A 26,731-nucleotide genomic window follows, 5' to 3' on the forward strand; every position below is an offset into this window, starting at 1 on the left:
CACCGCCTTCTTGTAGACATACGCAGCTGTTCTGAGAGCGGTCAGTTCTTTCGCACTTCCCCATGGATGAACTGCGGAGGTGGCTTCGGACCTTGCCGTCTGAGCACCGCGGCTTTGGCATCCATAGCACGGGTGTTTTAGCGTGTATAAAACACAGCCGCTGTTGTCAAGCATTTCCGTGTTCCCGCGGCCGGTTACGCATTGGGTACCGGTGGAAACCATGTATGCGCGAGCACTCACGCACGCACACACGACTTGTTCCCGTTCGGAGCTGGTGTTGTTGTCCCGTCAGGCCCGTCAGGGAAGAACGGAGAGTTTTTTTCCCACGTCAGCCGGTGGCGGACAGAGATTCCCCGTCACGCTTCGCTTCCGGTGTCGGCGGAGCTTGACGAAGCCTCTGGCGGCCACACCTCTTGCCATCAGCTTGCAGCGGGGTGCGGCCTGCGTTCGGTAAGCAGGGCCAGCGCGTGCCTGTCGGGAAGGGCCGCAGCTGGAGCTCCGGCAGTGGCAGCGCGCTCCCGTCCCATAATAGTAGCCGCGTACGCCGCGACGTGCCGCCTCTCGCGACTCGAAAAGCGCGCGTCGGCGACGCGGCGCGCTGCTCGGCCGCTAGGTGGTGGGGGCTCGCGGCGACGTCGGCGGTGACGTCGGCGCGACGTCGCGTCGACGCCGCCGTGCACTCGCCGCGTGTCCAGAGCGGCGCGAAAGGGGAAACGCGGAGGAGACGCAGCGTTCGGCGCCGTCGCTCGCTGCACAGTGCGTTCGCTGCAGCATGCGCCTGTTCGGCCGCAAGAGCCGTTCCTTCACGCTCCGGCCGGAGCCGGCGTCCGGGCGCGGCCCCGAGCTCGGTTCGGTGCCCGAGATCCGGGTCGAAGCTCCGCCCGCCGAGGATGAGGAGCAGCCGGCGACGACGACATTCGTCGACCACCGAAACCAGGATCGTCAGCCGCCCAATGACTGCTACGACGACGCCGAGGACGGCGCAGGTATGGGAGAAAGCGGCGGTCAGGCGTGCGCGCGTGTGTTGTGACCCCCCCCCCCCCCCCCCTCCACCCCCCTCGTCCGCTGCAGCCGCCGTCATCAGCGAAAGGACGAGGCCGACAAACCGGCTCCGTTCGTACCGCAGTGCGTGTGTGTGTGTGTATGTGTGCCTCGCGCACATACCTGTCTAGCCGCCACTTCGGTATGCCTCGATCGGCCGGTGGTAGTATGCGGTGTCCGTGTATGGGCGACCGCTCGCGCGGCCCTATTTCAATGGCCGCAACAGTTTTCCGCCGTACGCTTCAGTGTGCGTGTCAATTTGCTGTTTTTTGGAGCACGCCGTTGGACCGTTATTTTACGCTTCGTACAGCTGTTGGGCATGCTTCTCCAAGCAGGGGGTGAACGACGTTCAACGAAGGGTTTTCGTGACGCAAGCGCTTTAGTAGGTGGCCCCGCTTCGACAAGCAGTGCGACCGCTCCGACTGGATAATGCGTCTTGTCTCGTAGCATCGACGCTACAGACTGCATTAGGGCGAGGACACTCAGAGAACCCACTAACGTGTAGCGTGATGCGTCGGTATGAACCAGTGGCGGTTCATCTATCTGACGCCGGGGCCCCGTATGGGTGTCAAGCTCGGGTTTAGCAAGGGGCGTCCTGACATCCCCTTCGCATATGGGAGATGCTATGACGACAGCGCAGACTCGCCTCTGTACGCCGCCGGTACAGCCCAATAGCGCCGTGTACCCCGTCTCGCAAGTTTTTATTGTTTTTTTTTCCCCCACACTCCAGCGTGCTTCCTCGCCACGGCGAAAGCACCTTTCGCTTTCCCCTGCGGGTTGAGTCAGTCCTGTTAATTTCTCATTTTCTTTTCCTTCCTCGGCTCGGAGGCGTCCCACTTTCTACGTCTCGCCCGGGCGCGCTCACTCCCTCTTCTAGACGCGGCGTGCGTCGACTCAAATGCCGGAGGAATCCTTGGCAGGCAGGCTGGGAGGCGACGGCGGCAGCAGCAGGTGGCGACTCCCGTGCTATGCGGCCGATTGCCTGTTTCTGCCCGTCCCATGCGACCATCGCTGATTTATCTTCCCGGCGCGGCTGCGGCGTGCCATTGTTGAGACCTGTCTCGCGTGCACAGCAAGGGTGGGCCTGCTTGTCATACTGTATGTAGCTGTGACGCTGCTCCTGCCTTTAGTAGAATGGCGCGCAGCGCGGCCGCTTAAATGCGCGTATCTGTCTTTCGCCCCGAAGTCTCCCATGTGTGTGTGTGTGTACGATATCTGCCCCCCTCCCCCACCCGAGACAGAATGAAGGAGAAGGAAAGCTCGTTGTACTTGCTCCCATCAAAGGAGGCCATCTCCGCATGTGTGCGTGCGTATACCCGTGTCGTCGTCCCGGAATATATCGCCCGCTTATACAGGAGGAGGTCGGCTGTTCGATATCCTACTTGGCAGGAAACTTCACTGCTACCCGCGCTTGGCTGGCCGGGGTGTCGCGCGTTGCAGGAGACGGGGACAACGCGCGCACGTGTCTCACTGGGTGGGTGGGAACGTTAAGGTGCGGTAGTTATGGCTCTCTCTCTCTCTTTCTTTGTTTTTGTGTCACGCTCGTTGTACTTTTCCCCCACTGTTCATTAACGGCCGCTGAACGGAGCGCGAGGCGGTTCGGGTTAGGTGACGTGCGGCGCCGGGTTGGTGACAACCCTTTTGTATGGTGGCGTTGACGAGGCTAGGCGCGCTGTCCCGTTTCCCGGTTTTCCTGTGGGGCGTTTCGTTTCGTTAGTTTTTCTTCGCGTCCCCGTCGCTGTCTTAGAACGACAGATCTTCGCCTCAGCTACGTAGTTTTAGCTGTTGTGCACTCGCTTCCAGCTTTCGAGAGCACGAGCCTTCGTATTTTCGATGTCGGAACCTCTGGGAAAGGCCAGCTGATACCGGTCGGGAGCTTCAGTAGCGCCTCTTTCTTACACCGAAGGGAATCTATGAAGTGCCGATTCTAATTCATAAAGCTACGCTACGTCAAGTGACCACCTATCCCGCACCCTTTACGCTTAGTCGTGGATGTGACCATTGCACTTTCGGCCTTTTTTCCGAAATGTCGCGGACAGATGAATCTGCATTCGAGCTTGCGGTCACTTGGTGCTAGACTCGTCCTCACGTCTTGACGGAGGAACGAGTTGCTCTAACAGGGCCCGGCACAACAACTGCACTGGACCCTGTCACTTGTCCCCCCCCCCCCCCCCCCCCCTTTTTTTTTTTACAACGCGGTCGCCAGGATTAGCATGTTAACGTTACGAAGAAGACTTCTGTAAAATCGACGCGCTGCGCGGACAGTCCTCGTATCCACGCTTAGTGGTTCTGAGGACAGTCGTAGTCGGTGCGCGCGCAGGCAGTGCTGAAAGTCATTCTAGTCGATTATAATAATAATTAAAAATAATTGTTTTTTTTTGTGGGGGGGGAAAGGAAATGGCGCAGTATCTGTCTCGTATATCGTTGGACACCTGAACCGCGCCGTAAGGGAAGGGATAAAGGAGGGAGTGAAAGAATAACAATTGGTTTTTCAGGGGGGGGGGGGGGAGGAAATGGCGCAGTATCTGTCTCATATATCGTTGGACACCTGAACCGCGCCGTAAGGGAAGGGTAAAGGAGGGAGTGAAAGAAGAAAGGAAGAGAGAGGTGCCGTAGTGGAGGGCTCCGGAATAATTTCGACCACCTGGGGATCTTTAACGTGCACTGACATCGCACAGCACACGGGCGCCTTAGCGTTTTTCCTCCATAAAAACGCAGCCGCCGCGGTCGGGTTCGAACCCGGGAACTCCGGATCAGTAGTCGAGCGCCCTAACCACTGAGCCACCGCGGCGGGGCAGGAGTGAAAGAAGAAAGAGAGAAATAGGTGCCATAGTGGAGGACTCCGGAATAATTTCGACAGCCTGGGGATCTTTAACGTGCACTGACATCGCACAGCACACGGGTGCCTTAGCGTTTTTCCTCCATAAGAACGCAGCCTCCGCTAGTCGATGCCCGCAACACCTGCGAATAGGTGCTCGCGGGCTCTGCCGAGTGGCCTTGTCGAGTCCCACCCGCTGTGCATTGCGATAGTCCATCTAGTGGGTGCCCCAATGGCTTAACAGCGGCGCGCTCCTGTGGCGGCGATAACTATCCGCGTACAGCCTGCATTCGCTCCGGCTCACGTGTCCTTTCCCCTCGTCCATCCTGGTATATGGCCAGGTCGTTGTGCATGCGGATCGCGTCCTCAGCGCGGGCGGAACTAGTCGGGCCCCGTTCGGTTCGCCGCCGGCCGTGCTCGGCCTCGCTTGCGGCGGCCTGTCTCGCTTGTCACGCTCGTCACTGCTTCTCGTAACCCGGTCGCGCCTGTCCGGGCAGGCGAAACGGTCTCTACCCAGCCGGTTGCAAACCTGAGCGATCCATTTCGTCGAGCGCGGCTGTACCTTTGCGAGTCTTTTCATCATTTGCGGCCACGTGTAACAGCGACGTGTTTGTTGTCGATGGATATTTATTAATAAAATAACAACGGAAGGAAAAGATGTTACTAGCCGCGGCATCTGCCATCGAAACCTGAAGCACCTGAGCTGCGGCTAGCGGGAATAAAAGGACAGGGAGAGGGAAAAAAAGAGGGGGGGAGCGATAGTAGGAAAGGATAAACATAGTGTATCTGGGGAGTACGGGAGGGGCAAAAGGCGGAGGACAAGAATGTAAGGTCGTGCACAGCGCGCGGGCCCACATTCGGGAGGTGTGCACTAAGTGGACGCGTTATGTATTTGCTCAAACGTGGCCGCTGCCGTGTGGCTCGGATCGCGTTTGTCGAGCTCAGAGAAGCACCCCCCCTCCCCCCTCCTTCACTTCCTCTCCTTTAGGTTTAAAATGAAACTCAGTCGCCACTTTGTGCTCGCGAACAAATCGCAGTACGTTTACATGTCTCAGGTTTTATATAATGTTTAATTTCCGCCGCGGTGACTGATGAAGCGACGTGTGCAATTTCAGCCGAGATGACGCGAGAAGGAAGCTTTCGTCGCCTCCGCGTATGGGGCTATCAATCTTGTCGGCGCGGACCTAGTATGTATGGGCGTGTCCACTTAGTGGCCACCTCCAGAATACGTGCCCGACGCTGCTTCTCCCGTTTAAAAAAAAAGAATGAAAATTGGTTTTCCAGTAAAGAAAACCGCGCAGTATCTGTCTCACATATATTTCAATGGACACCCGAACCGCGCCGTAAGGGAAGGGATAAAGGAAGGAGTGAAAGAAGAAAGCAAGAAAGAGGTGCCGTAGTGGAGGGCCCCGGTATAATTTCGGCCACCTGGGGATGTTGTGCGCGTGTGTGATTTAATTCCTCTAAAATGAACTAATCACGCGCACAACCTGGACACATTACTTATTGTGTAAATAGTTTGTACATATTACTTCTCCCCCTGTCCTCTATTCCTGTCCCCTCACCTCTTTCATTTCATTTCTCCATTCTGCCTGCTGTCCTTTATTTCCGCTGCCCCAGCTCAGGTGCTTCAGTATCGATGGCAGATGCCGGGGCTAGCAAAAATCTTTTCCTTCCTTTTTACTATTATTTTTAATAAAACCACTACCACCACCACCACCTGGGGATCCTTAACGCGCACTGACATCGCACAGCACACGGGCGCCTTTCGCGTTTGGCCTCCATCGAAACGCGGCCGCCGCGGTCGGGTTCGACCCCAGAGAACTCCGGCTCAGTAGCCAAGCGCCCTAACCACTGAGCCACCGCGGCGGGTTCCCGTTTATGGCCTTCTCCTTATTCCGCGCCGATTGAACGACGATTCCGGGGCGCACTCCGCAGCGAACTGCGCTCTGCATGGCCTGATTGAACGAAGAGAAGGCGGCCAAGGGCGGCCACCGGACTGACTCAGTTCGCGAAGGCCTGGCTGCCGCAGTCGCGAGCGAGCCTCCAGTGCGTAACGCCGTGCATTGACTTCGGCCCACTTGTGGTTTACTCTTGTTAGTGTACTAACATTTAACTACTATGTTAGCTAACGAGGGGACGCGGAAATTAACTGTTTTCGTTATTTTTGCATTAAATCGAACGTAATTTGGGGCATGTATGTAACTTTTCACCCATAATTTAGGAATGCATTCAATTTTTGGCAAGCTGTTATGGTTGCTGAGTAATTACAATTAACTTCCTTGTAAAGTCACCGCCGGGGCGTTGAATAATTATGGCGAAACTGCTTGAGTTTTTTGTATTCACAAAGCCCTGTTCTGTGCAATGAAGTTAAACTCCATCATGCATACTTACGCGAAAACTTTTTTCGTACAAGTAATTTTCAGTAAATATTTCTCGTGTACAAAGAAAAACAGAGAGCTTTATTGCACTCCGTAACGTACTCAGCATTCGTGCGACACTTAGGCTCCAACTTAATTGTATGCTGCGATATAACGTCAGTGGATTAATGACCGTGGTTGCGAAATTTGTCATTCTCGGCTTTACTTTCGTGGATCCCATGGGAGTCCTCTTACCGCTACTGGCGCAGTGGTATGCTCTTGCCTTCTCGCGACCAATCGTTAACTGCCACGGTGGTCAGTTTCCTCATAGGTTGTCATGACGCCACAAGGTCACGTGACCTAGGTGGTCCACGTAAGTTGCTTCTCCGGGGAATTTTGCTCGTAACACCCACGGCGCCGGATTTTCTATCACTCATACGCTACGGGATCACTGATAGCAATGACAGAAAAATTTAAAGCTCAGAAAATTAACCTTAAAGCTTTGTTTCATGATTCGCCGCGGTGGCGCAGTGGTTAGGGCGCTCGGCTACTGATTCGGAGTTCCCGGGTTCGAACCCGACCGCGGCGGCTGCGTTTTTATGGAGGAAAAACGCTAAGGCGCCCGTGTGCTGTGCGATGTCAGTGCACGTTAAAGATCCCCAGGTGGTCGAAATTATTCCGGAGCCCTCCACTACGGCACCTCCTTCTTCCTTTCTTCTTTCACTCCCTCCTTTATCCCTTCCCTTACGGCGTGGTTCAGGTGTCCAACGATATATGAGACAGATACTGCGCCATTTCCTTTCCCCCCCAAAAACCAATTATTATTATCGCACCTCTTCATGGCCATACACAGTGATACTAACATGGCGGCAACTGCGTCGCCGGAAAGCCGCGGAATCCGTGATGCGCCGGAACCATATATCAGTATTGTGCGATTCGCACACAATTTTCGACGACCACGCGTGAAGAAAACGTTTTTTTTTCTTCTAAATTTCGGCTGCATATTTCGCTATACAATTGTTTGCCACGACACAAAACGCATGGATCGCGAGAAAAAGAAATTAATTGAAAAAAATCGAAAATTATGACCGAATTAGCCAATCTGTTTGCCGGGTTTTCCCCCCTTAACTTGCATATCAAAGCCGCGGCTCGCCCAAGAAAGGAATTACTCGAGGTCAGTGGCTGAGGCCTTTGTCCCGCAGAGGACGTCGCCTGACGGGACGATGATGGTGATGACGCTGGGGACGACAGGTGTTGGGTGCTTATTATTTTACTGTCTTTTTTTTGCTTCGTTGCGTGCCTATTATTAATATTACATTTATTTCTTTGCCTGTGAAGTGGGCGTTGATGCTGTAGTCCTAAGCACGGCACATTTGTCGTGACGGCGTGCAATCAGCACTGGGCGTATACTCGCGTATTTCGCCACACACTGGAATGCACCGCGTAGCCAGAATCAAGATTAATTAGTTTTTTTTTATCTCCTTACTGTCGTCGTTCTGTTCCGTGCATGCCGCGCGACTGCTTATCAAGGAGCTATAGAGTGGAGGAGGGTAACGTGTGGAAGGCAATGTCCAGTACAAGAAGCGTGCAGTGCACGCACGCGCTCCCCTGTTCCTGACGCTGGCGTGCCCATTTCATAGCCCCGCTTGTCTAATCTCTTTCGACCTCCGCCCGTTGATTTCGGACGTGGAACTCAGCGCGCCTATCTTTCTTTATTTTTTCTTCCATTCTTTCTTTCGATAGTGAAGCGGGTGCAGGTGCTGCTGCTACGAGGTTCCGATCTCATCAACGTCAGACGAAGTTTTTTTTTTTACGTTAAGCTTTTTGGTGGGAATTTTTCCGCGCCTATGTATGAATGCGCCTGTGTGCGGCGCCGATTTATTTAGAAGCTGCTTGCAGTTGTCAACTGGCTCGACGAGAACCTTGCCCTCTCGTTAACCGGCTTCGCTGTTACAATATATATATATATATATATATATATATATATATATATATATATATATATATATATATATATATATATATACACACTGTGCGTTTTGTAGCGTTTAGCATCACGCCAGCTGTAGCTTTTAACTGGGTGTAGGACGTTCGTTTGCAGTGAAAGGTTTGCAAAAATGCGGGACATATCCTCGCAGTTGGTGTAGTCTATAGTTCTTGTGCGGCGAATTAACAGGCCGTTCGCGGCGTGCCGTTTATGTTATCATCGGTGAGGTTATTACGTCAGGAGCGCTCGTAGGATGGACGTGTATTGCTGTTGGAACCTGTTCGGAAAACCCGTGGCATGCAAAATTATTTGCTTGCTTTCAGATATTCACCGGCCCTTGAAAGATGTTATAATTTCTGCGCTGGACGAATGCACTCTGGCTTGGGTCGACAGATGACGCGTGCGTCTGACGGAGGATGCACAAAATAGCGACGCGTTTTGCGCATGCATGATATAACTGCGAAGAAGGTCACCAGGGGAACGAGGGAAAGGTAGTACAGTCTAACTCGTTATAACGAAATAATGGATATAACGAAGAAATAACGATTCCCATTAGATGCTCGGACAACAACACGGGCAATAACGAAGCTACGGCTATAAAGAAGTAATTGAAGGTCACCTTCAACGTCATTATAACGAGGTTCAACTGTAAGCGCCTTCAGCGTCATCCGGGCTTCTAAGGTGCGAGTGTGTGAGCTACAGCGAATGAGTGAATGAACTTTGCGCTTAGTTCTCAGGCGGGAGGTTCAGGGTTCGATCCCCGGTGCCGCCGGGAACCACCGGTTTCCATTGGATACGAGCTTTCTCTTGGCGCGTAGTTCGGCTCCTCCGGGGATTGGAAATATGCTTGGAAAATGTGTCATTGACCCCGTCTTGCGTAGACAAAAAAAAAAGCGTGCCCTGGCGCTGTTTTGGCTAAAACTGTCCTTGCGCGAATGAAATTAATCGTGATCGTAATGATCATCAGGAGCTGATATATCACTGGCATTGCAAAGCGTCCTAAACCTTACTACTGGCTTAGGACTTTTCCCTTTCGCTTACGTTGCCTTTCCTTTGCCTTTTCCTTACCTTACTTCAGTGGTTTCCGTCATGCAACCACTCCGTGCTGCAATGCTCATCACGAGTGGCCGGCGGCGCTGTGTGGTGTGTGCGTGCGCATTGTGTAGGCTGGGATGTTGCAAATGTCTTTGTTTATCTACCCGCACAGTGCGTGCCGCTCGTTTGCTTGGCGACGTGCCGAGCTTCCTACACACATACCTTGGGGGGGGGGGGGGGGGGGGGGGGGGACGGATGCGTGATAATGGCGCGAAAAAAAAAAAGGTGTTCCTCTCTTACCACAGGAGATCATCATTGTCATCACTGGCAGAGCGCAGAGGGAAAGCGGTGAAGCCGTTTGCGGCGAAAACAAGGGATAACCGGTTAGAAAAAGTTTGACATTGGCGATGGGAACTAGTGGTAAAGAGCCGTGGACAGTGCACAATGAAAGTGCACTGAACGTTGAGCAGCGTCCGCATAAAACCTGAGAAACATCACACAAGTACAACACAGAGTGGGTCGCGACTGACGTGCCAGTCGCTATTCATGAAAATTATATGTCAAGAACACAGTGAAGTAAGCAGTGATAGGCATGAAGGTATATACGCAGTGATAAGTATGAATGCACAGTAGGAATAAATACATATACAGTGATTAGCAGCAAAAGCAAATGCAATGTGGTGAGGAGAATATGTATACATAAAGTGAATAAATGTGATTGGTTGTGTTGCTAACGTACACTGTGCGATCGTGGTGAGCGTAATACGCGAGAGTTATGAACGGATAGCTGCACAACTTACGTTGTGCTTTTGCATCACTCTAAACCGAAAAGCAGTAGAAAAAGGAATAAGCTGTCCTCCCTTTTTATAAAAGAGAGTGCACTAGATGACAACTGACTCTCTTTTCGCTCCCGTATAGGCGTATTCCTGTATAGAGTGATCGACTGGTCAAGCGGCGAGGGCGGGATGTGGTAAGGGCCTTGCCGTTAGGGCGGGTTTTGTTGTCACTAACCGGGGGCGTTATGGTTTGGTTATAGCTGAATGCGTGCAGCGTCTTAGTATTTTTGTCTTCTATCGTTTCTTCGCACCCTGCGTCCGCCTCCCAATCGATGGTCTTGATGACTCCTGCTGCCTGCGTTCTCCGCCAGGGGGATTTTCACCCGTCCCTGACGGTGTGTGTGCGCGAGGAAAGAATGACCGTCAACCGTACCGTGCGGTGTCTTGTGGACGTTGCCTTCGGAATGCGTGGTCATTCTGTGGGCCTAGTCGTAGTAAAGCGCGTCTTGCTGTCTGGCAGGAAAGAAAGACAGAAACGAAGACAAAACTTGGACATAAGGAAAATATGTTCCTTGCGGTTTTACCCCACTCCCTTTTACGAAAGGGACAGCTTACAAAGGCTTATGAAAGGACAGCGTGCTGTACTTTTATAGAAAGGTAGTAAGCTGTCCCTTTCGTTGAATTGTTGTATGCTAAAGGCGGGATTAGCCTTGCTTGTTGTGCCGGCAATTGCTCCACCGTAGCGTCACTTATATGTTAATAACTACCTAACACCTGTCGGATCTGCCCCGCTATGCGCACAGTCACCTATAATAATACATATTCCACTCCCGCAGTCACCATCTGTGCACGCATTCACTCCACACAGTGCACACCACAGTCCACCCCAGAAGTCACCATCTATGTACATATTCAGTCACAGTAGATTATAGGCCATTGCACTACCACAATCCATGCACACATTCACTCACAGTATAACGTAGTCCACTCCAGTAGACTCCATCTACGCACACATTCAATCACAGTAGGCCGTAGTCCGTTCCTGCTGTCACCATTTAGGGACAAGATCAGTGTCCTCCAGAAATGTTAAAAGAAGGCGTGCAGCCTCCCTTCTGCATGTCTGGTTTCCATTCGGGTAGGAAATGTCCTGAACTGTACTGTGACGGGTTCCTGTCTTCTTGAAGGAAGCGAACATCACATGCCTTTCCGCGTTGTACTCTGGGCAGTACAGAATATAATGTTCGATATCCCCTAACACACCATATAAAGAACAGAGCAGAGACGTGTATGCGTATTCTGTTTAGAGTGCAAGGCTGGCTTCATGTTTTAGACTATAAAAAAAAAAAAAACACTGGTTATAGCGGGAGTTAAATGGCTCTCCGTTCCCGTAGTGTTATGGCACCGTTTTCGGACTGCGTGGGGAGCAGGAATTAAGGAAGGAACGATGAGAAGAAGGAAAAGAAAAAAAACAGCCTTAATTGCATGTCTAGGTTGTGCACAGCGCGCTAATGGTTCCGCATACCCGCTTTTCTTTTCTTTTTTTTTTATTCTTGGAACTGAACGCGCTGATTCTTTAGAACTGAAAACGGGGCACATGTGCCAAGAACGGCTACGATTTAGCGGGAAAAAGAATGCGCTAATCACGGTGATAATAAAATTGCAGGAGACGCTTAAGCTGCGCCTTAAGGGTATGAGGTGTTAATTCCCACATCTGCAGCAGGTCATTCTCTACTTTGCAATCGTAGATCGCTGGGAGTCCTCATACCCCTCCTGGTGCAGCGGTTAAGCGATGCGCCACTGCCCTGCGATGACAGGTGCTGCAACCGGTGGGGCTCATTGTGCGACTCACGTTGCTCTGTCCGAGCAACCTCTCGCGAACAGTCATTAATTTAACTGCGACCTGCCACGGTGGTCAGTTTGCTCACAATCTGGTGGTGGGCAGGTTGTGATGACGCCACAAGGCCACCTGACCTAGGCTGCCCACCTGTGCTTCTGGTTGTCTGTAGTGTCTGGACCAACTGTGCCAGTAACTTTATCTGTGCTGACATTCTCTGTGACATTATCTGTGCTTCTGTCTGTTCTGTGCCTTTGGGGTTTCGTGTTTTTTTGTTTGTTTGTTGTTTCAATTTTCCTGCTTTTCTCTTTAAATTAAGTTTTTTCTTGAGCGTTTAGCTCCTTTTTTTATTGGCTTAAAGACTGGTAAAGCGTTGCTGGTCCGGGCTCCCTCTCTCTTTCATTTTGTATTTTTTTTGTATTTTTTCGGAGAGGACCAATAAAAGGTACGAAACAGCGCAGCTAGCACGAAGGACCAGAACAAGAAAAATACACGGACACGCGCTGACTTACAACTGTCTGTTTTAATCGGAAAACCACATATTTACAATCTCTAATCGCCGCGTCAGAGCCTCACGTCATCATCACAAACTAAAACCTAAACAGAAAGAAAAATAACAATTGTTGAGACGTAAGCACCTTTCAGGCTCCCGCGTTCTTCCATCAGCCATATCTCGCGCTTAGCTTAGGAGCTGAAGATCGCAAACGCAGCGAGAACAAAGGGGCATTGATCCCATATGTTCATCGCCTATCGCACAGATGGAAGAAGATAGCGGAGAACTTTGGTGGCAAGATCCTGTTTACTGCGCCAAACAAATTGAGCAAGGTTCCGGCGTTAGTAAAACGCAAGAAATTGGTAACACCAAAGAAGGGTGTGGATTTCCTCGTGGCACTCAGTTTGTGCAGTGCAGCGTTGGAGTGGTTTACAGGATTCCGTTCTCGTGCGGCCATTTCTACGTGGGCCAAACAGGCAGGTGCCTCATTGATCGCCTGTTGGAACATGCCAATTCTTTGGGAGGCTCCTGTTCATCAAAGTTGGTTGCACATTGCAAATCCTGCCTGTGCACACCGTACTTTGATAACACTGTATCGTCATAAAGAGCAACTGGTACGAGAAGTAGTAGAGGCGTATCATATCTTCACAGAAGCAGACGCGTGTGTGAGCAGCACTTCGATGGCCTTGTCTAAGCGCGAGATATGGCTGATGGAACAACGTGGGAGCCTGCAGGTGCTTACGTTTCAACAATTGTTATTTGTCTTTCTGTTTAGGTTGTAGTTTGTGACGATGACGTGAGGCTCTGACGCTGCAAATAGAGATTATAAATATGTGGTTTTCCGATTAAAACAGACAGCTGTAAGTCAGCGTGTGTCCGTGTATTCTTCTCTTTCTGGTCCTTTGCGTTAGTTGCGCTATTTCGTACCTTAAGATGCAATACCAACTCGCCCACTTTGCTCTGTTGTTACCAATAAAAGGGTTGCCGGCGCGGCCGGAGCTCCGGCTGCGAGGCTTGAAACGGTCGCCAACGCCGGGCAACTTTTTTTCCCAACGCTCTCGGGTTAAAGCGGCCGCGAAGCCGTTGATGACGTTACGTGTAGCTTGGGAACCTGTATGATGACGCAACAGATCGTGCGCGCCATATAGTGGCCTCACCTGCCGATCGAGCCTCATTTTATGTGGGATGCGAGACGGAGCAGTGACGTCACTCGCGTCGGTATTGCTTAAGGCGCATTCGCAATTTGCGTGCGCACGCGGCTGAATGAAGGAGAAAGCGGCCGCGAACATTGCCGACGCTCGGGGGACGAGAGGGTGTGTGTGCGGACAGGCTCTTCTCGTCACCAGCAACGTGATTTGCGTCAGACGGCCGCACCTTGGAGAGTCGAACGTGCTAAGCGGGAGCTGCCTGCCGCCCCTCGTTTCTCTCCTGAATCGTGAGATACTTTCTGTGTAGCTCTTTCAGCCGCTGCGTTTGCCGTGCACCGTCTGCGGAGGTTTTTGAAACGTATAAGCGCGCTCACAAATCGCAGCGAGTACGGTCACGGTTGAAAAAAGAAAAAAAATATTTTGTGGCGAGTGAAAAAAAACTTGCAAAATAAAAAGGGTGGCGGCGATCGTACTTCGCTGGAGGCGAAATACAAAAAATGGGCGGTGGTTTAGCTCTGGTTAAGCCTGGAGTGACGCGATAGCTGCAGCTGTCGGAGCGGAACTCGCTCAGTCGAAGTGCAAAGTCAGCCTTTCGCCGCTCCGTTTCGCGGCGGACACCTCAAGAATTCGTGCCGCGGAATTGGAACGTCTGAATATCCTTCGCGCTGCGTGCCGATAATATCGGTGCCTTGCCATTTCCTACCACCACTTTCCGCGATTGCGCGAACAAGGAGAATATGGAAGAGGCACTTAGCGGCGCGAAGAGGAGCGGTGCGCGTATCTGAAGTGGCTATAGCTCTCGCCTTCTTCTTCCGGGCTTTCTCTCTTTTCTGCATCCGTTCGATATGGAAGGCGACCTTGTAGGCCGAAGTTTGTTTTGGCAGATGCATGTCAAGCGACGTCATTGCGCGGGCGTTGTCACTGGTCGTCACGTGTCGAGTGTTAACCGCGAGAGTCCGTTTCCTAGAAGAAAACGCACGAATCGGCCGTGCCAGTTACTCATGGACCAGGAAAGGGAGTAGGGCACCTCCTTTTCTCTTTCACTCCCACCTTCCTCCCTTCTCTTGTGGCGCGGTTGCGGTGTCCACCGACACATATGTGAGAAAACTACTGCGCCATTTCCGTCCCTCAAAAAGGCGCCCGTGTGCTGTGCGATGTCAGTGCACGTTAGATCCCCAGGTGGTCGAAATTATCCGGAGCCCTCCACTACGGGCACCTCTTTCTTTCTTTCTTTCTTTCTTTCTTTCTTTCTTTCTTTCTTTCTTTCTTTCTTTCTTTCTTTCTTTCTTTCTTTCTTTCTTTCTTTCTTTCTTTCTTTCTTTCTTTCTTTTTTCACTCCCTCCTTTATCCCTTCCCATACGGCGTGGTTCAGGTGTCCAACGATATATGAGACAGACAATGCGCCATTTCCTTTCCCCCAAAAAAACCAATTATTATTCATTATTATTATTATTTTTTCCCGCGTACTGCGTTGATCGACTCACATATAGGTGCTGTTTTATTGAAAAACGCACTGGTTACTGGGGCCTCTTCAGCACCCGTCCGCCGGGAGATATTTTTATCAGTCGTGAATGTTCGAACACCTCTAAGCGCGTTGTTTCTGACGGTATATTTACGCCACGCACATGCTGAGATGGGGGGATCTGGATAGGATAACCTTTATTATCGGCTTCATTTACAAGTGGGTGGCGGTCAGTGGAGCCATGGCGGCGACCTCTTGGGCTCTTTTCAATACCTGTACTTGGGTTTCTAGGTCGGAGCTGAGCAGCAAGATCGCCTGCGGGACCGCGTGCGCGAGCCTCTCAAGCGATCTATCGGTGGGAGATCTGTCGGACAGTCCCGGAAGATGCGTGTGTACGGTGGCTTTGCCGCCGCATTTACTGCACTCCGGTTTAAATCTATCCGGGTACACATGGCTTAGGACAGCTGGATTAGGGAGAGGTTTAGTTTGGAGTTCTCTCCACAGTACCTCCTGTTCTTTGGTTTATGGGGGTTTAACGTCCCTAAGCCACTCAGGCTATAAGGGACGCCGTAGTGGAGGGCTCCGGAAATTTCCACCACCTGGGGTTCTTTAACGTGCGCTGACATCGCACAGTACACGGGCCTCTAGAAATTCGCCTCCATCGAAATTCGACCGCCACGGCCGGGATCGAGCGTGCGTCCTTCGGTTCTGTTCTTTGATTAGGTTTTTATGGAGAGGTCCGAGTTAGCACGCCCGAGTTAGCATCCATAGCGCGGTCGATAGATAGATCATCGAGGAAAATAAGAAAAGTTTGATTTCAGATAATCCGCACTTAATGGGAGTGCTTCTGCCTGCATGTGCTTATTTGTGCGACTGGATACTCCACATGCCAATGCGAGCTGTTACAAAGAAAAGAAAAGAAAAGAGAGCGTTACCAATTATACAGTTGCATACACTGTCCGGATCTCGTCTCTTATCTTTCGACCCGCCGCGGTGGCTCAGTGGTTAGGGCGCTCGACTACTGATCCGGAGTTCCCGGGGTCGAACCCGACCGCGGCGGCTGCGTTTTTATGGAGGAAAAACGCTAAGGCGCCCGTGTGCTGTGCGATGTCAGTGCACGTTAAAGATCCCCAGGTGGTCGAAATGATTCCGGAGCCCTCCACTACGGCACCTCTTTCTTCCTTTCTTCTTTGACGCCCTCCTTTATCCCTTTCCATACGGCGCGGTTCAGGTGTCCAACGATATATGAGACAGATACTGCGCCATTTTCCTTTCCCCCAAAACCAATTATTATTATTATTATTATTATTATCATTATTATTATTATTATTATTTTTTGCTTGCCATCTTTTTCGCTTTTCTCTCTCTCTCTCTCTCTCAGTTCAGGTGCTCACCAAAGGATGCGAGAATGCGCCTCGTCAGAACCATCTGACGTTTGCTTTGTGGTTAGCGTATAGTCAGAGGGGTATAATTACCGCTGCCATCTGTGGTATAAAGAAAGGTTTTTGCCCGCAGACTTTCCAGCTCGTTCTGAAGATTATGCCGCAGTTACGCACAGAGCGAAGCGAGAACTTATCCGGTGACTCAGTCGGGAACGTGTTTAGTACGCCATGCATACACGGTGAGCAACCTCCGGTGCGCCAAAACTCGCGGCCTGCCTCGCGCGCACAAGAACGCGGTCACTGTCGACTCGTCGTGCGACAAGCAAATGGGCGAGGCACGTGTTTCTTTCACACGCATAGTGTGGCGTAGCGCAGGGCGTGGCTCGTTTTCGTCGCTTCTCGCAACCCGCGCTGAGGACAGAGAAGAGGGATTGCGGCCGGGCGCTCATCAGCTGCTTTGGGGCGTAGCCGCCGCGTGCACGTGTGTGTACGCTGCTGGCACACGTGTATGCGCGCGTGTGTGTACGCGTAGCGTGTGTGTACCTTGTACGCACGCGGCAGACCCTCACGCATCGTTGTGTGGCTGCAGCCCCGGAGCAGCGAAGGATGTGGCAAATATTTGCGCCGAAAGGGAACGCCGCCACCACCGCGCCTTCTTCCTGGGAAGTGACTTGTCATTCGGCGTGCTTGTCACTGCGCCGACGGGGCAATGCGAAGTGCGCCCAGCCGTGACCTCGTGGCGCGTATTGCGGTCGGCCCGCGCGTGTGTGTGTGTGTGTGCGCGCGTGGTGCTTGATGAAGTCCTCCTTCTCAGGTGTATGAATTGGGAAGTAGTCACCCCTGTTCTTTTGCTTTGACGAGTGTTTGTGAGGGCGAGTTCTATACTGGTTGGCGTACGCGATGACGAGCAACGCGGTGGAAACTGCGCTCGGAAAAGACGAACTAGACGATGGATAGAAAGATGTTTTTGAGGAAGCGAAAGGCCCAGCTGTCTCACTTCTCGGTGGACACCTCAACCACGGCGTGAGGAAAAGGGGGAAGGTGGGAGTGAAATTAGGAAGAGAGAGTCTTCGTATTATGGGTGAAAAAATTGAATAATAATAATGATAATTGGTTTTTGGGGAAAGGGAATGACGCAATATCTGTCTCATCGTTGGACACCTTAACCGCGCCGTAAGGGAAGGGATAAAGAAAGGAGGGAAAGAAGAAAGGAAGAAAGAGGTGGCGTAGTGGAGGGCTCCGGAATAATTTCGACCGCCTGGGGATCTTTAACGACATCGCACGGCACATGGGCGCCTTGGCGTTTTGCCTCGATGAAAACGCATAGAAAAATTGGTTTTGGGGGAAAAGAAATGGCGCAGTATCTGTCTCACGATATATATCGGCGGACACCTGAACCGCGCCATAACGGATGGCAGCGGATTAATTTCGACACAATGGGTTGTTGGTTATAACATGCGGTCCCATCAAGCACGTATACTTACGTTTTTGCATTTCGCCTTCACCGAAATGCCGCTGGGATTCGACCTCGCGACCTCCTTCCTGCTCATCCGCCGAACGCCGTTTCTGCGGCCGCGGTGGGTTCCGGGCTCTGCCGTGCGGGCAACAAATTCTATGGCGAAAAGGGCGTTCTAAACGAGCCATTGCGACAGCTGGTTGCGGTCATTTAATTGCGGACAAGCCGGACCAGGACTACGGAGCTGTGCGGTAGATGTCAGCGAGACCCCCTCCGGTACAATGACAGTAGCTTGCGCGTAATGCGACCCTAAGCGTCTCGACGGGGAAGCGTCTTGCGCGTTCGTAATCGCGTTCTCGACTCGGCAACTATGTGCGCAATCGCGAGTACGCGCCGCTGCTGCGACGAAGGAATGTGCGGAAAGTGTCAAGACGCTTTGGTCGACGGAGAATGTCTTGACAGTAAGCCTCGTTGACGGGGCTATGCGTGCCATGGCCTGTCCACTTTATTTGCGAGGTACGCACGGCCAGTGCCACTTTTCCGAGGCATTATATTACGCAGTCGCATTTCACCGAGAGCGTCGCGGGCTCGTGCTTCCACCTTTCCCGTAATTATCACCTCTCCCGTAATTATCACCTCTCCCGAAATTGCCCCTCTCCCGGAATTGTACCTCTCCCGGAATTGTTGGTAATAATAATAATAATTGGTTTTTGGGGAAAGGAAATGGCGCAGTATGTGTCTCATATATCGTTGGACACCTGAACCGCGCCGTATGGGAAGGGATAAAGGAGGGAGTGAAAGAAGAAAGAAAGAAAGAGGTGCACGTAGTGGAGGGCTCCGGAATAATTTCGACCACCTGGGGATCTTTAACGTGCACTGACATCGCACAGCACACGGGCGCCTTAGCGTTTTTCCTCCATAAAAACACAGCCGCCACGGTCGGGTTCGAACCCGGTAACTCCGGATTCGAACCCGACCGCGGCGAATTGTTGGTAAAAATTAAAATTGGTTTTCGGGGAAAGGAAATGGCGCAGTATCTCGCATATCGGCTGACACCTGTACCGCGCCGTAAGGGAAGGAGGGAGTGAAAGAGGAAATGAAGAATGAGGTGCCGTAGTGGAGGGCTCCGGAATAATTTCGACCACCTGGGGATCTTTAACGTGCACTGACATCGCACAGCACACGGGCGCCTTAGCGTTTTTCCTCCATAAAAACACAGCCGCCACGGTCGGGTTCGAACCCGGTAACTCCGGATTCGAACCCGACCGCGGCGAATTGTTGGTAAAAATTAAAATTGGTTTTCGGGGAAAGGAAATGGCGCAGTATCTCGCATATCGGCTGACACCTGTACCGCGCCGTAAGGGAAGGAGGGAGTGAAAGAGGAAATGAAGAAAGGTGCCGTAGTGGAGGGCTCCGGAATAATTTCGACCACCTGGGGAACTTTTGACGTGCACTGACATCCCACAGCACACGGGCGCCTTAGCGTTTCGATGGAGGCGAATCGCTTCCGCCTCCCACAAAATCACTTCTTCCGAAATTAAACCTTTCCTGAAATAGTTATCCTTCCTGATATTGTCACCTCCATAGATATTGCCACCTTTCCACATATTGTCGCACCTCCAGATATTCTCACCTCTCCAGATATTGTCACGTCTCTCGAATTTCTCGACCCTTGCCGCTACAGGAAACTGTGCATGTCGTGGAGCTATATAGTGGTTGTTTCGTGATAGCTGGCGCTGTTCGGTATGGTCTCCATATACCATTGCAACCAGCTGAGAAAGAGCGAGAGAGGAATGAAAATCAGATACAACGCGGTACGGATAGCGTAAATTTGTAATTTTGCTAAGAGAGATTCGTGGAGGAGGTAAACTTTATTAAAGAAAAGGTCTTTGGCGCGGGTTGGGGTGACGTTCCCCTCCCCGCGGTGGGCACCTCTTCTAGGCCGGACGCCAGGTGGCCGACCGACGATGTCGCTCGCCGACCTCTTCGGCCCGCTCCGTGACTCGGAGTTGAACCTTCGGGTCCGAGCTGAGCAGCGCGGCCTCCCACTGCGATTGTGTAGAGAGCTGCAGACTGTTCGACGGCTTGTCTTGAGGACATGAGTATAGGATGTGGGGTGTGTCTGCCTTATGGTGCCCACAGAGAGAACAGATGGGGCTGAACTGCTCTGGGAACCATATGGAGTACATGCACGGATTAAAGAAAGTGTTTGTTCGGAGCTGCCGCCAACTTACTTGTTGTGTTTTACTTAAAGATCTATGTGGGTCTGGGAAGATTTGTCTTTCTTTCTTGAAGTGGGTAGTAATTTCTTTGTAGGTCGTCATTTGCTCCTTGGCCGACCTGAGCTCGGGGTAACGCACCTCCCGGTTAACTACGAATCCTCGGGCAAATTGGTGCGCCGCCTCGTTTCCAGGATGGCCCGAATGGGCGGGGACCCAGATCAATGTGATCTGGCGGGTATTGGAGATTTTTTGTAATATATTGATGGCTGCTGGGTGGGCCCTTCCTTTGCAAAAATTTCGAATTGCGGTTTTAGAGTCGCTGATGATGTATTTGGCAGTGGTGGAGGTAATTGCTAAAGATATGGCAGCTTCTTCGGCCTCCGGAAATTTTGTTTTATCGATTGTCGCCGATACGACGGGAGAACCTCGATGATCGACAACTGCCAGGGAAAAGGCGTCTCTGTCCGCATGTTCTGCCACGTCCACATGCGCCGTGTCTTTCTGAACTGAAAATCTTTCGTGAAGTTTTTTTTGCCCTAGCCTTTCTTCTGTCTGTATCATAGTGTGGATGCATGTTTTTGGGCAGAGGATGGACTATTAATGCACGAGTCTTGGAATTGGCAAGGTGAGTGCACGGATTCCTTCATATTGTATTCCTGCCTTCTTTAGGACGAAACGTCCCGTTTCAGTGCCTGATAGTCTTTCGTATTGAGCGGTGAGGTGTGCTTCCATCATTTCCGCTAAGGTGTTATGAATTCCTAACTGTATTAGTTTTTCATTTGGGGTATGACGAGGGAGGTTCAGCGCAATTTTGTAGGAGTGTCGAATTAGAGAATCCACTTCGTCCCTTTCTCTGACAGTGAGGGTGACGTATGGTGTGGAGTAGATGACTCTGCTAAGAACGAAGGCCTGGATTAGTTTCCTGGCCTCGGCTTCTTTAACTCCTCCTCGCCTATTCGCGATGCGTCTGATGAAATTCGTGGGACTCAAAAATGGGTGGGATTCAAAATTTCGCGCGCTCTGAAATTGACTGGCATTTCTGTCAGCTGATTTATTTACCATCGAAGTCCGCATACACTGTTCGCGTGCTGTTCGCGGGCTTCACTGAAAAACTCGGGAACATACGTTAGAGGGGTTTAGGACAGTGGAGACGTGTACTAGTGTGGAGACGTGTACCTCCTCACTGGCAAGCTTATATCGTGTGAGCAGTGGATATACAGTCGAACCTCGTTATGACGAAACGTTTTATAACAAAATATTCGATATAACGAAGGAATGTCTATCACCCATGGAAGCTCGGTGAACACTGTCTATAACGAAGCTACGGCTCTACCGAAGTAATCGCGGGACCCCTTCAACTTCGTTATAACGAGGTTCAACTGTATATGTGTGAACGCCTCTGAGGGTCTAGTTAAAAGTTCGAAGGTTCTCTTTCTCCGTGGCTCCCACTCGCTTAGTGGTGTATGGTTCTATTAACTAAGGGTAGATGTTCCATAATAAGGTTCTATTAACATCATTCCCTGATGTCCGTAGAGAGGCTTTTTATAGGGCCCGGTTCTGTGAATGCTGTGAGAGGTGTGCGAATGTTGGGTGTGAAATCTGGGGCTCATGCCAGTCGTAATGCTGCAGCTTGTGCATTCCTAACGCCGAGCCCCTTTGAACCCGAATTTCGGAACTGCATCAGCAGCACGGCCTTTCGTTTTTACACCCCTCTTGGCACCTTTCTGTTGGCAAGGGGTCTCCACTGTGCTAGTTTTGCCTTTTAATTGTGTGGGCATCTTAATTACATACATTATCGGTTCAGTATCGCTGTTGCTTATTATTATTATTATTGCAACTGTACGCCCTCGTTGAAACCATGATTGCCTTGTTCCAAGTTTCTTGCGGTTCTGCAGCTCTGGAGTGTGGCCGCACCAAAGACAGCGCGCTTAGTGCTCGACACTCCGCTTTTATTTTATACCACTTTTATTTTATTTTATTTATTTTATTTTATTTATTTATTTTATACCACCTCGCCATCGTTGCACAGACTGCAGCAGCAGCGCTGCACTGACAGCAGCGAACACCACCTGTGTCAGAATAAGCGTTTAAACTATTTCGCGCAACCCGCCTGAAATAAAAAGAAAAAAGAAGCGGGGTAGAGGCTACGTGCTGTGCAGGGCAATTGTGCACGCCAGGAATGCCCTGTTAAGGGAGCGTGAAAAATGACAGCATTAAGGATTGAAAAACAAAAAAAAACGAAACGAAATAAGAGGTAATCCAAAGGCGAAGCCACGATGGTTGCATCGAGGCTTCGTCGCCTGACTTTTAGCGCGTATTTTCGGCGCTAGGCTTCGGAAAGCGTGGCGCCATTGTCGTGACGCAACAGGTGGCGGTGGCGGTGCTGGGAGCCCCGTCACCCTTGACGACCGGCGCTCTTTGGCAAGAGCGACTGCGCGCGCCTGAAGGCTGCGTGCTCCGGCAAAGCGTCGACGTCATTCAGAGTATGAGCGCCACCCCGTACATCGTGCTTGAGCGTATTTCCGAAGGTGCGATGAACTGCCCGCCCGCATATTGCCCTTTTTGCGTCAGCCTCGGGGCGTCGCCTCCGGTGTCGTCTTCGCCAGTTGCTGCTTTTATCTTTTATATCAGCTCTCCTTTGTTTAGAAAGCTGCAGAATGTATTCTTTGTGTGTGTGTGCGTGTGTGTGTGTATGTGCAGAAAGCTCGCCGGTTAATCCGTGCTGCACCAAAATTACGCTGCTTCGTGGAATGCAGTCGGGCATTCTTTTGTGCAGTAGGTATACCTTCCTAATCTGCTTCTCCTAATGGAACTTGCATTGGGGCCCATCTATTCTTCGAGGCTACCGATACGGCTATGTGTACGTGGGTGCACCCCCGTTATCCGGGCGAGCTGCGTTGGTGGGGTGGGCTCTCACTGAAGCCAATTTGAACGATTACTGATCCGGAGTTCCCGGGTTCGAACCCGACCGCGGCGACTGCGTTTTTATGGAAGCAAAACGCTAAGGCGCCCGTGTGCTGTGGGATGTCAGTGCACGTCAAATAGTCCCCAGGTGGTCGAAATTATTCCGGAGCCTTCCACTACGGCACCTCTTTCTTTCTTTCTTCTTTCACTCCCTCCCTTATCCGTTCCCATGCGGCGCGGTTCAGGTGTCCAACGATATATGAGACAGATAGTGTGCCATTTCCTTTCCCCAAAAACCAATTATTATTATTACGGCGCGGTTCAGGTGTCTGCCGAAATGTGAGACAGGTACCGCGCCATTTCCTTTACCCAACAACCAATTTTCATTTCCAATCTGCACCGAGGGAAGCGTTCCCAAGACGTTCGGGAGAAGGACCGCCCTGCTGCCAGCATTGCATAAGACCCGCCATTGTACTCGGTCATCGAACTGGAGTTCTCGTGCCAAATACACTGTCTCCATGCACATTCTGCTACCACCAAATTCTATCCGACTGGCACGCAGTGATTGCGGAACCGCCAGCTTGTGGACTGCGTGCACCATTTGTTGTTCTGAACAAAACAAAATGAAAATGGGCTTTTGAGGAAAGGAAACGTTGCAGTAATTGTGTCACATATTTGATTTGATTTGTTTTATTTCCGTCAAAGCGGCAGGAGCTCGAACGAAACAGTTCACTTGACGAGGTTCCAGCCCCCGTGTGCAAGACATACAGCGGTTGTAGAACATATTTAAATACATAGTGCTTGATTTTCAGGACAAACTTTATACAGAAAATAGATGTGCATGATCTCGATGGACACCCGAACCGCGCCGTAAGGGAAGGGATGAAGGTGGGAGTGAAAGAAGAAAGAGGTGCTGTAGTGGAGGCCTCTGGAGTAATTTCGACCACCAGCGATTTCATTGCACGTATAAATAACGGATACTTACAAGGCGTGCGCGTGAAAATTATCTTCCCCCCCCCCCCACAAAAAAAAACAAAGGGCGAAGGAAGCACGCTCATCATTAAAAAAAGATGAGTTAGCGTCGACCTGTTCACGAGTTTTTTTCTTCGAACGCTGTGACCCGCTCGTGCCAACGTTCCAGCGCGCGCTCGCCTCGAGCTCTGACCTTGTTCCAAGAGGTTCCTTGCGTCAGCGTCGGTTCTGTCTGCTCTGAGGCGGTGCATCCTGTAACGCCCTGCTGCTGCTTCTGCTTTTGCTCCTGCTGCTCCCGCTGTTCCTGCTTCCGCTGCTCCTGGTTTTCTGGCTTGTCTGCACCGATACCAAGGCGGTGGCTTGACGTCTATGCCCCGGGCGGCGTCAACCCGGCTTCTGTCTGAAGCGGTAGGCTTAGGAGGCCGTCATCTTCAGCGTGGGCGGCGGTGGCGGTTACCGTACAAGATGACCCCGTCAGCGGAGCACCAGGATGGTACCAACACACAGTTCGGCTCCAGCGGTGACGTGGACTGGCGGCTACGGCGGTGTCTTCTGGAACCCGGGACCAAGTACCACGGTCAGTGCGGGCGTCTATGGACGCAAGGGATGGTGCTGCTTATCTGCTCCCGCATTGTCTGCGCCGGCTGCTACGCTCAGTGTACGAGAAGGTACTACGCCTGCGCGCTGGACGCTGAGGGCGTCCGGGAGCGCGACGTCGTCGCCGTGGTGACCTGCACCAGCGAGGACCTGGCCTCACGGCACGACCGTTCTTGGAACGCTGGCACCCGCCGCCATATTGCGGGGCCGCCAGAGGAGAACTTTCAGTTCGCCACATCTAGCTGCGTTCGGCGCGACTTCCCGGTCTGTCTCGGATGTGATGGATGCTGTCGGGGAACTGGACCGCACCAACACCAGGGTAACCGACGGGGCGTTCCTGTAAGAACTCATCGCGCGGAAGACCCACCGCGCGATGAATCTTCGGAAGGACGCCGTGCCGCAGCCCGTCTGGGTGCCTCTGCAACGGTTCCTCGACAGTTGGTCCGAGCTCAAGGCCACGGCAGTTACTGCGGGCGCGGAGGCAGCAGACTACTTCCACGACACAAGCACACCGTTCTTCGGCTACATGATCGTCCCCGGTCTGCTTTTGGGGGAAGCGATCGGGCGTGTGCCGCGAGTTCACTGCCCGCCCGTTCACTGCCCGCCGGACGATGAAATTGGTATTGATTTATTTGTGGAATAAAACGGCTTTGAAGACTATGCATAAATTTCAACAACTTATTACGTGCCTTGTTGTGTACTTCATGGTGACGCGATTTGTATAGTCTGTCTGACGTCATTGTGTTCTAGTATAATCTGTGGGGTGCCACTACTGCCGGCGACGTTGAACCCCATGCATGTGGCGTCAAAAGGGATGCAGAGAATAATTGGTTTTGGGGGAAAGGAAATGGCGCAGTATCTGTCTCATATATCGTTGGACACCTGAACCGCGCCGTAAGGGAAGGGATAAAGGAGGGAGTGAAAGAAGAAAGGGAGGTGCCGTAGTGGAGGGCTCCGGAATAATTTCTACCACCTGGGCATCTTTAACGTGCACTGACATCGCACAGCACACGGGCGCCTTAGCGTTTTGCCTCCATAAAAATGCAGCCGCCGCGATCGGGTTAGAACCCGGGAATCCGGATCAGTAGTCGAGCGCCCTAACCACTGAGCCACTGCGGCGGGTGATGCAGAGAATTGAAAATTGGCTTTTGGGGAAAGGAAAGGGCGCAGTATCTTTCTCACATTTCGGCTGACACCCGATCCGCGCCGTAAGGGAAGGGATGAAGGAAGGAGTGAAAAAAAAAGGGTGCCGTAGTGGAGGCCTATGGAGTAATTTCGACCACCCGGATATCTTTAACATGCGGTGCCAATGCACGTATAAATAGCTAACGGATACTTACAAGGCGTGCGCGTGAAAATTCTCGAACAAGAAACATTGAAATAAAGGGCAAAGGAAGCACGCTCATCATTAAAAAAAGATGAGTAGTTGTTGTTGCCTTGGTCGCATGGCATATACCCACGACGGGGGATTGGCCAGGGTTCGGAGGGAATACCCCATAAATAGGAAAAGCTGCCGTCAAGCTATTTTATGAACCTTGGGTGAAATTTCTGATTACTTCAAAAGAAAAAGAAGGAACAAAATAATCGGGAGAGAACGTGGGAGAATTGAAAATGTAAGATTTGAAAATACCCAAAAGCTTTTTTGAATGCGGAAATTTTTTTGAAACATTTAGCAAGGGAATCTGCCGGTAGCTGTTATATAATTGTGGAGGTATTCATAAACTTGATGCATTGCGTTAGCGTCGACCTGTTCACGAGTTTTTTTCTTCGAACGCTGTGCTCCGCTCGTGCCAACGTTCCAGCGCGCGCTCTCCTCGAGCTCTCCGAGAGGTTCCTTGCGTCAGCGTCGGTTCTGTCTGCTCTGAGGCGGTGCATCCTGTAACGCCCTGCTGCTGCTTCTGCTTTTGCTCCTGCTGCTCCCGCTGCTCCTGCTTCCGCTGCTCCTCGTTTTCTGGCTTGTCTGTACCGATACCAAGGTGGTGGCTTGATGTCTATGCCACGGGCGGCGTCAACCCGGCTTCTGTCTGAGGCGGTAGGCTTAGGAGGCCGTCATCTTCAGCGTGGGCGGCGGTGGCGGTTACCGTACAAGATGACCCCGTCAGCGGAGCACCAGGATGGTACCAACACACAGTTCGGCTCCAGCGGTGACGTGGACTGGCGGCTACGGCGGTGTCTTCTGGAACCCGGGACCAAGTACCACGGTCAGTGCGGGCGTCTATGGACGCAAGGGATGGTGCTGCTTAT

At 51.7% G+C, this 26,731-nt stretch overlaps 1 protein-coding gene across 2 annotated transcripts in view; it reads left to right on the forward strand.

Moving 5' to 3' along the window:
* The window catches only part of Pka-R2 (cAMP-dependent protein kinase type II regulatory subunit), a 165,430-nt gene that overhangs the window by 57,081 nt on the left and 81,618 nt on the right, over positions 1-26,731 (forward strand). The window contains exon 1 of one of the 2 annotated variants that reach the window (XM_077640502.1): positions 507-986. The exons of the other annotated variant lie outside the window; for it this stretch is intronic. Within the exon in view, the coding sequence (XP_077496628.1) occupies positions 773-986 (214 nt within the window). The 5' untranslated portion in view covers positions 507-772. Of the gene's footprint in view, positions 1-506; positions 987-26,731 lie in introns of those variants that run through there. 2 annotated transcript variants of the gene reach the window in all.

The sequence above is a fragment of the Amblyomma americanum genome, chromosome 10 (genome assembly GCF_052857255.1).
Source record: "Amblyomma americanum isolate KBUSLIRL-KWMA chromosome 10, ASM5285725v1, whole genome shotgun sequence".
Lineage (NCBI taxonomy): Eukaryota > Metazoa > Arthropoda > Arachnida > Ixodida > Ixodidae > Amblyomma > Amblyomma americanum.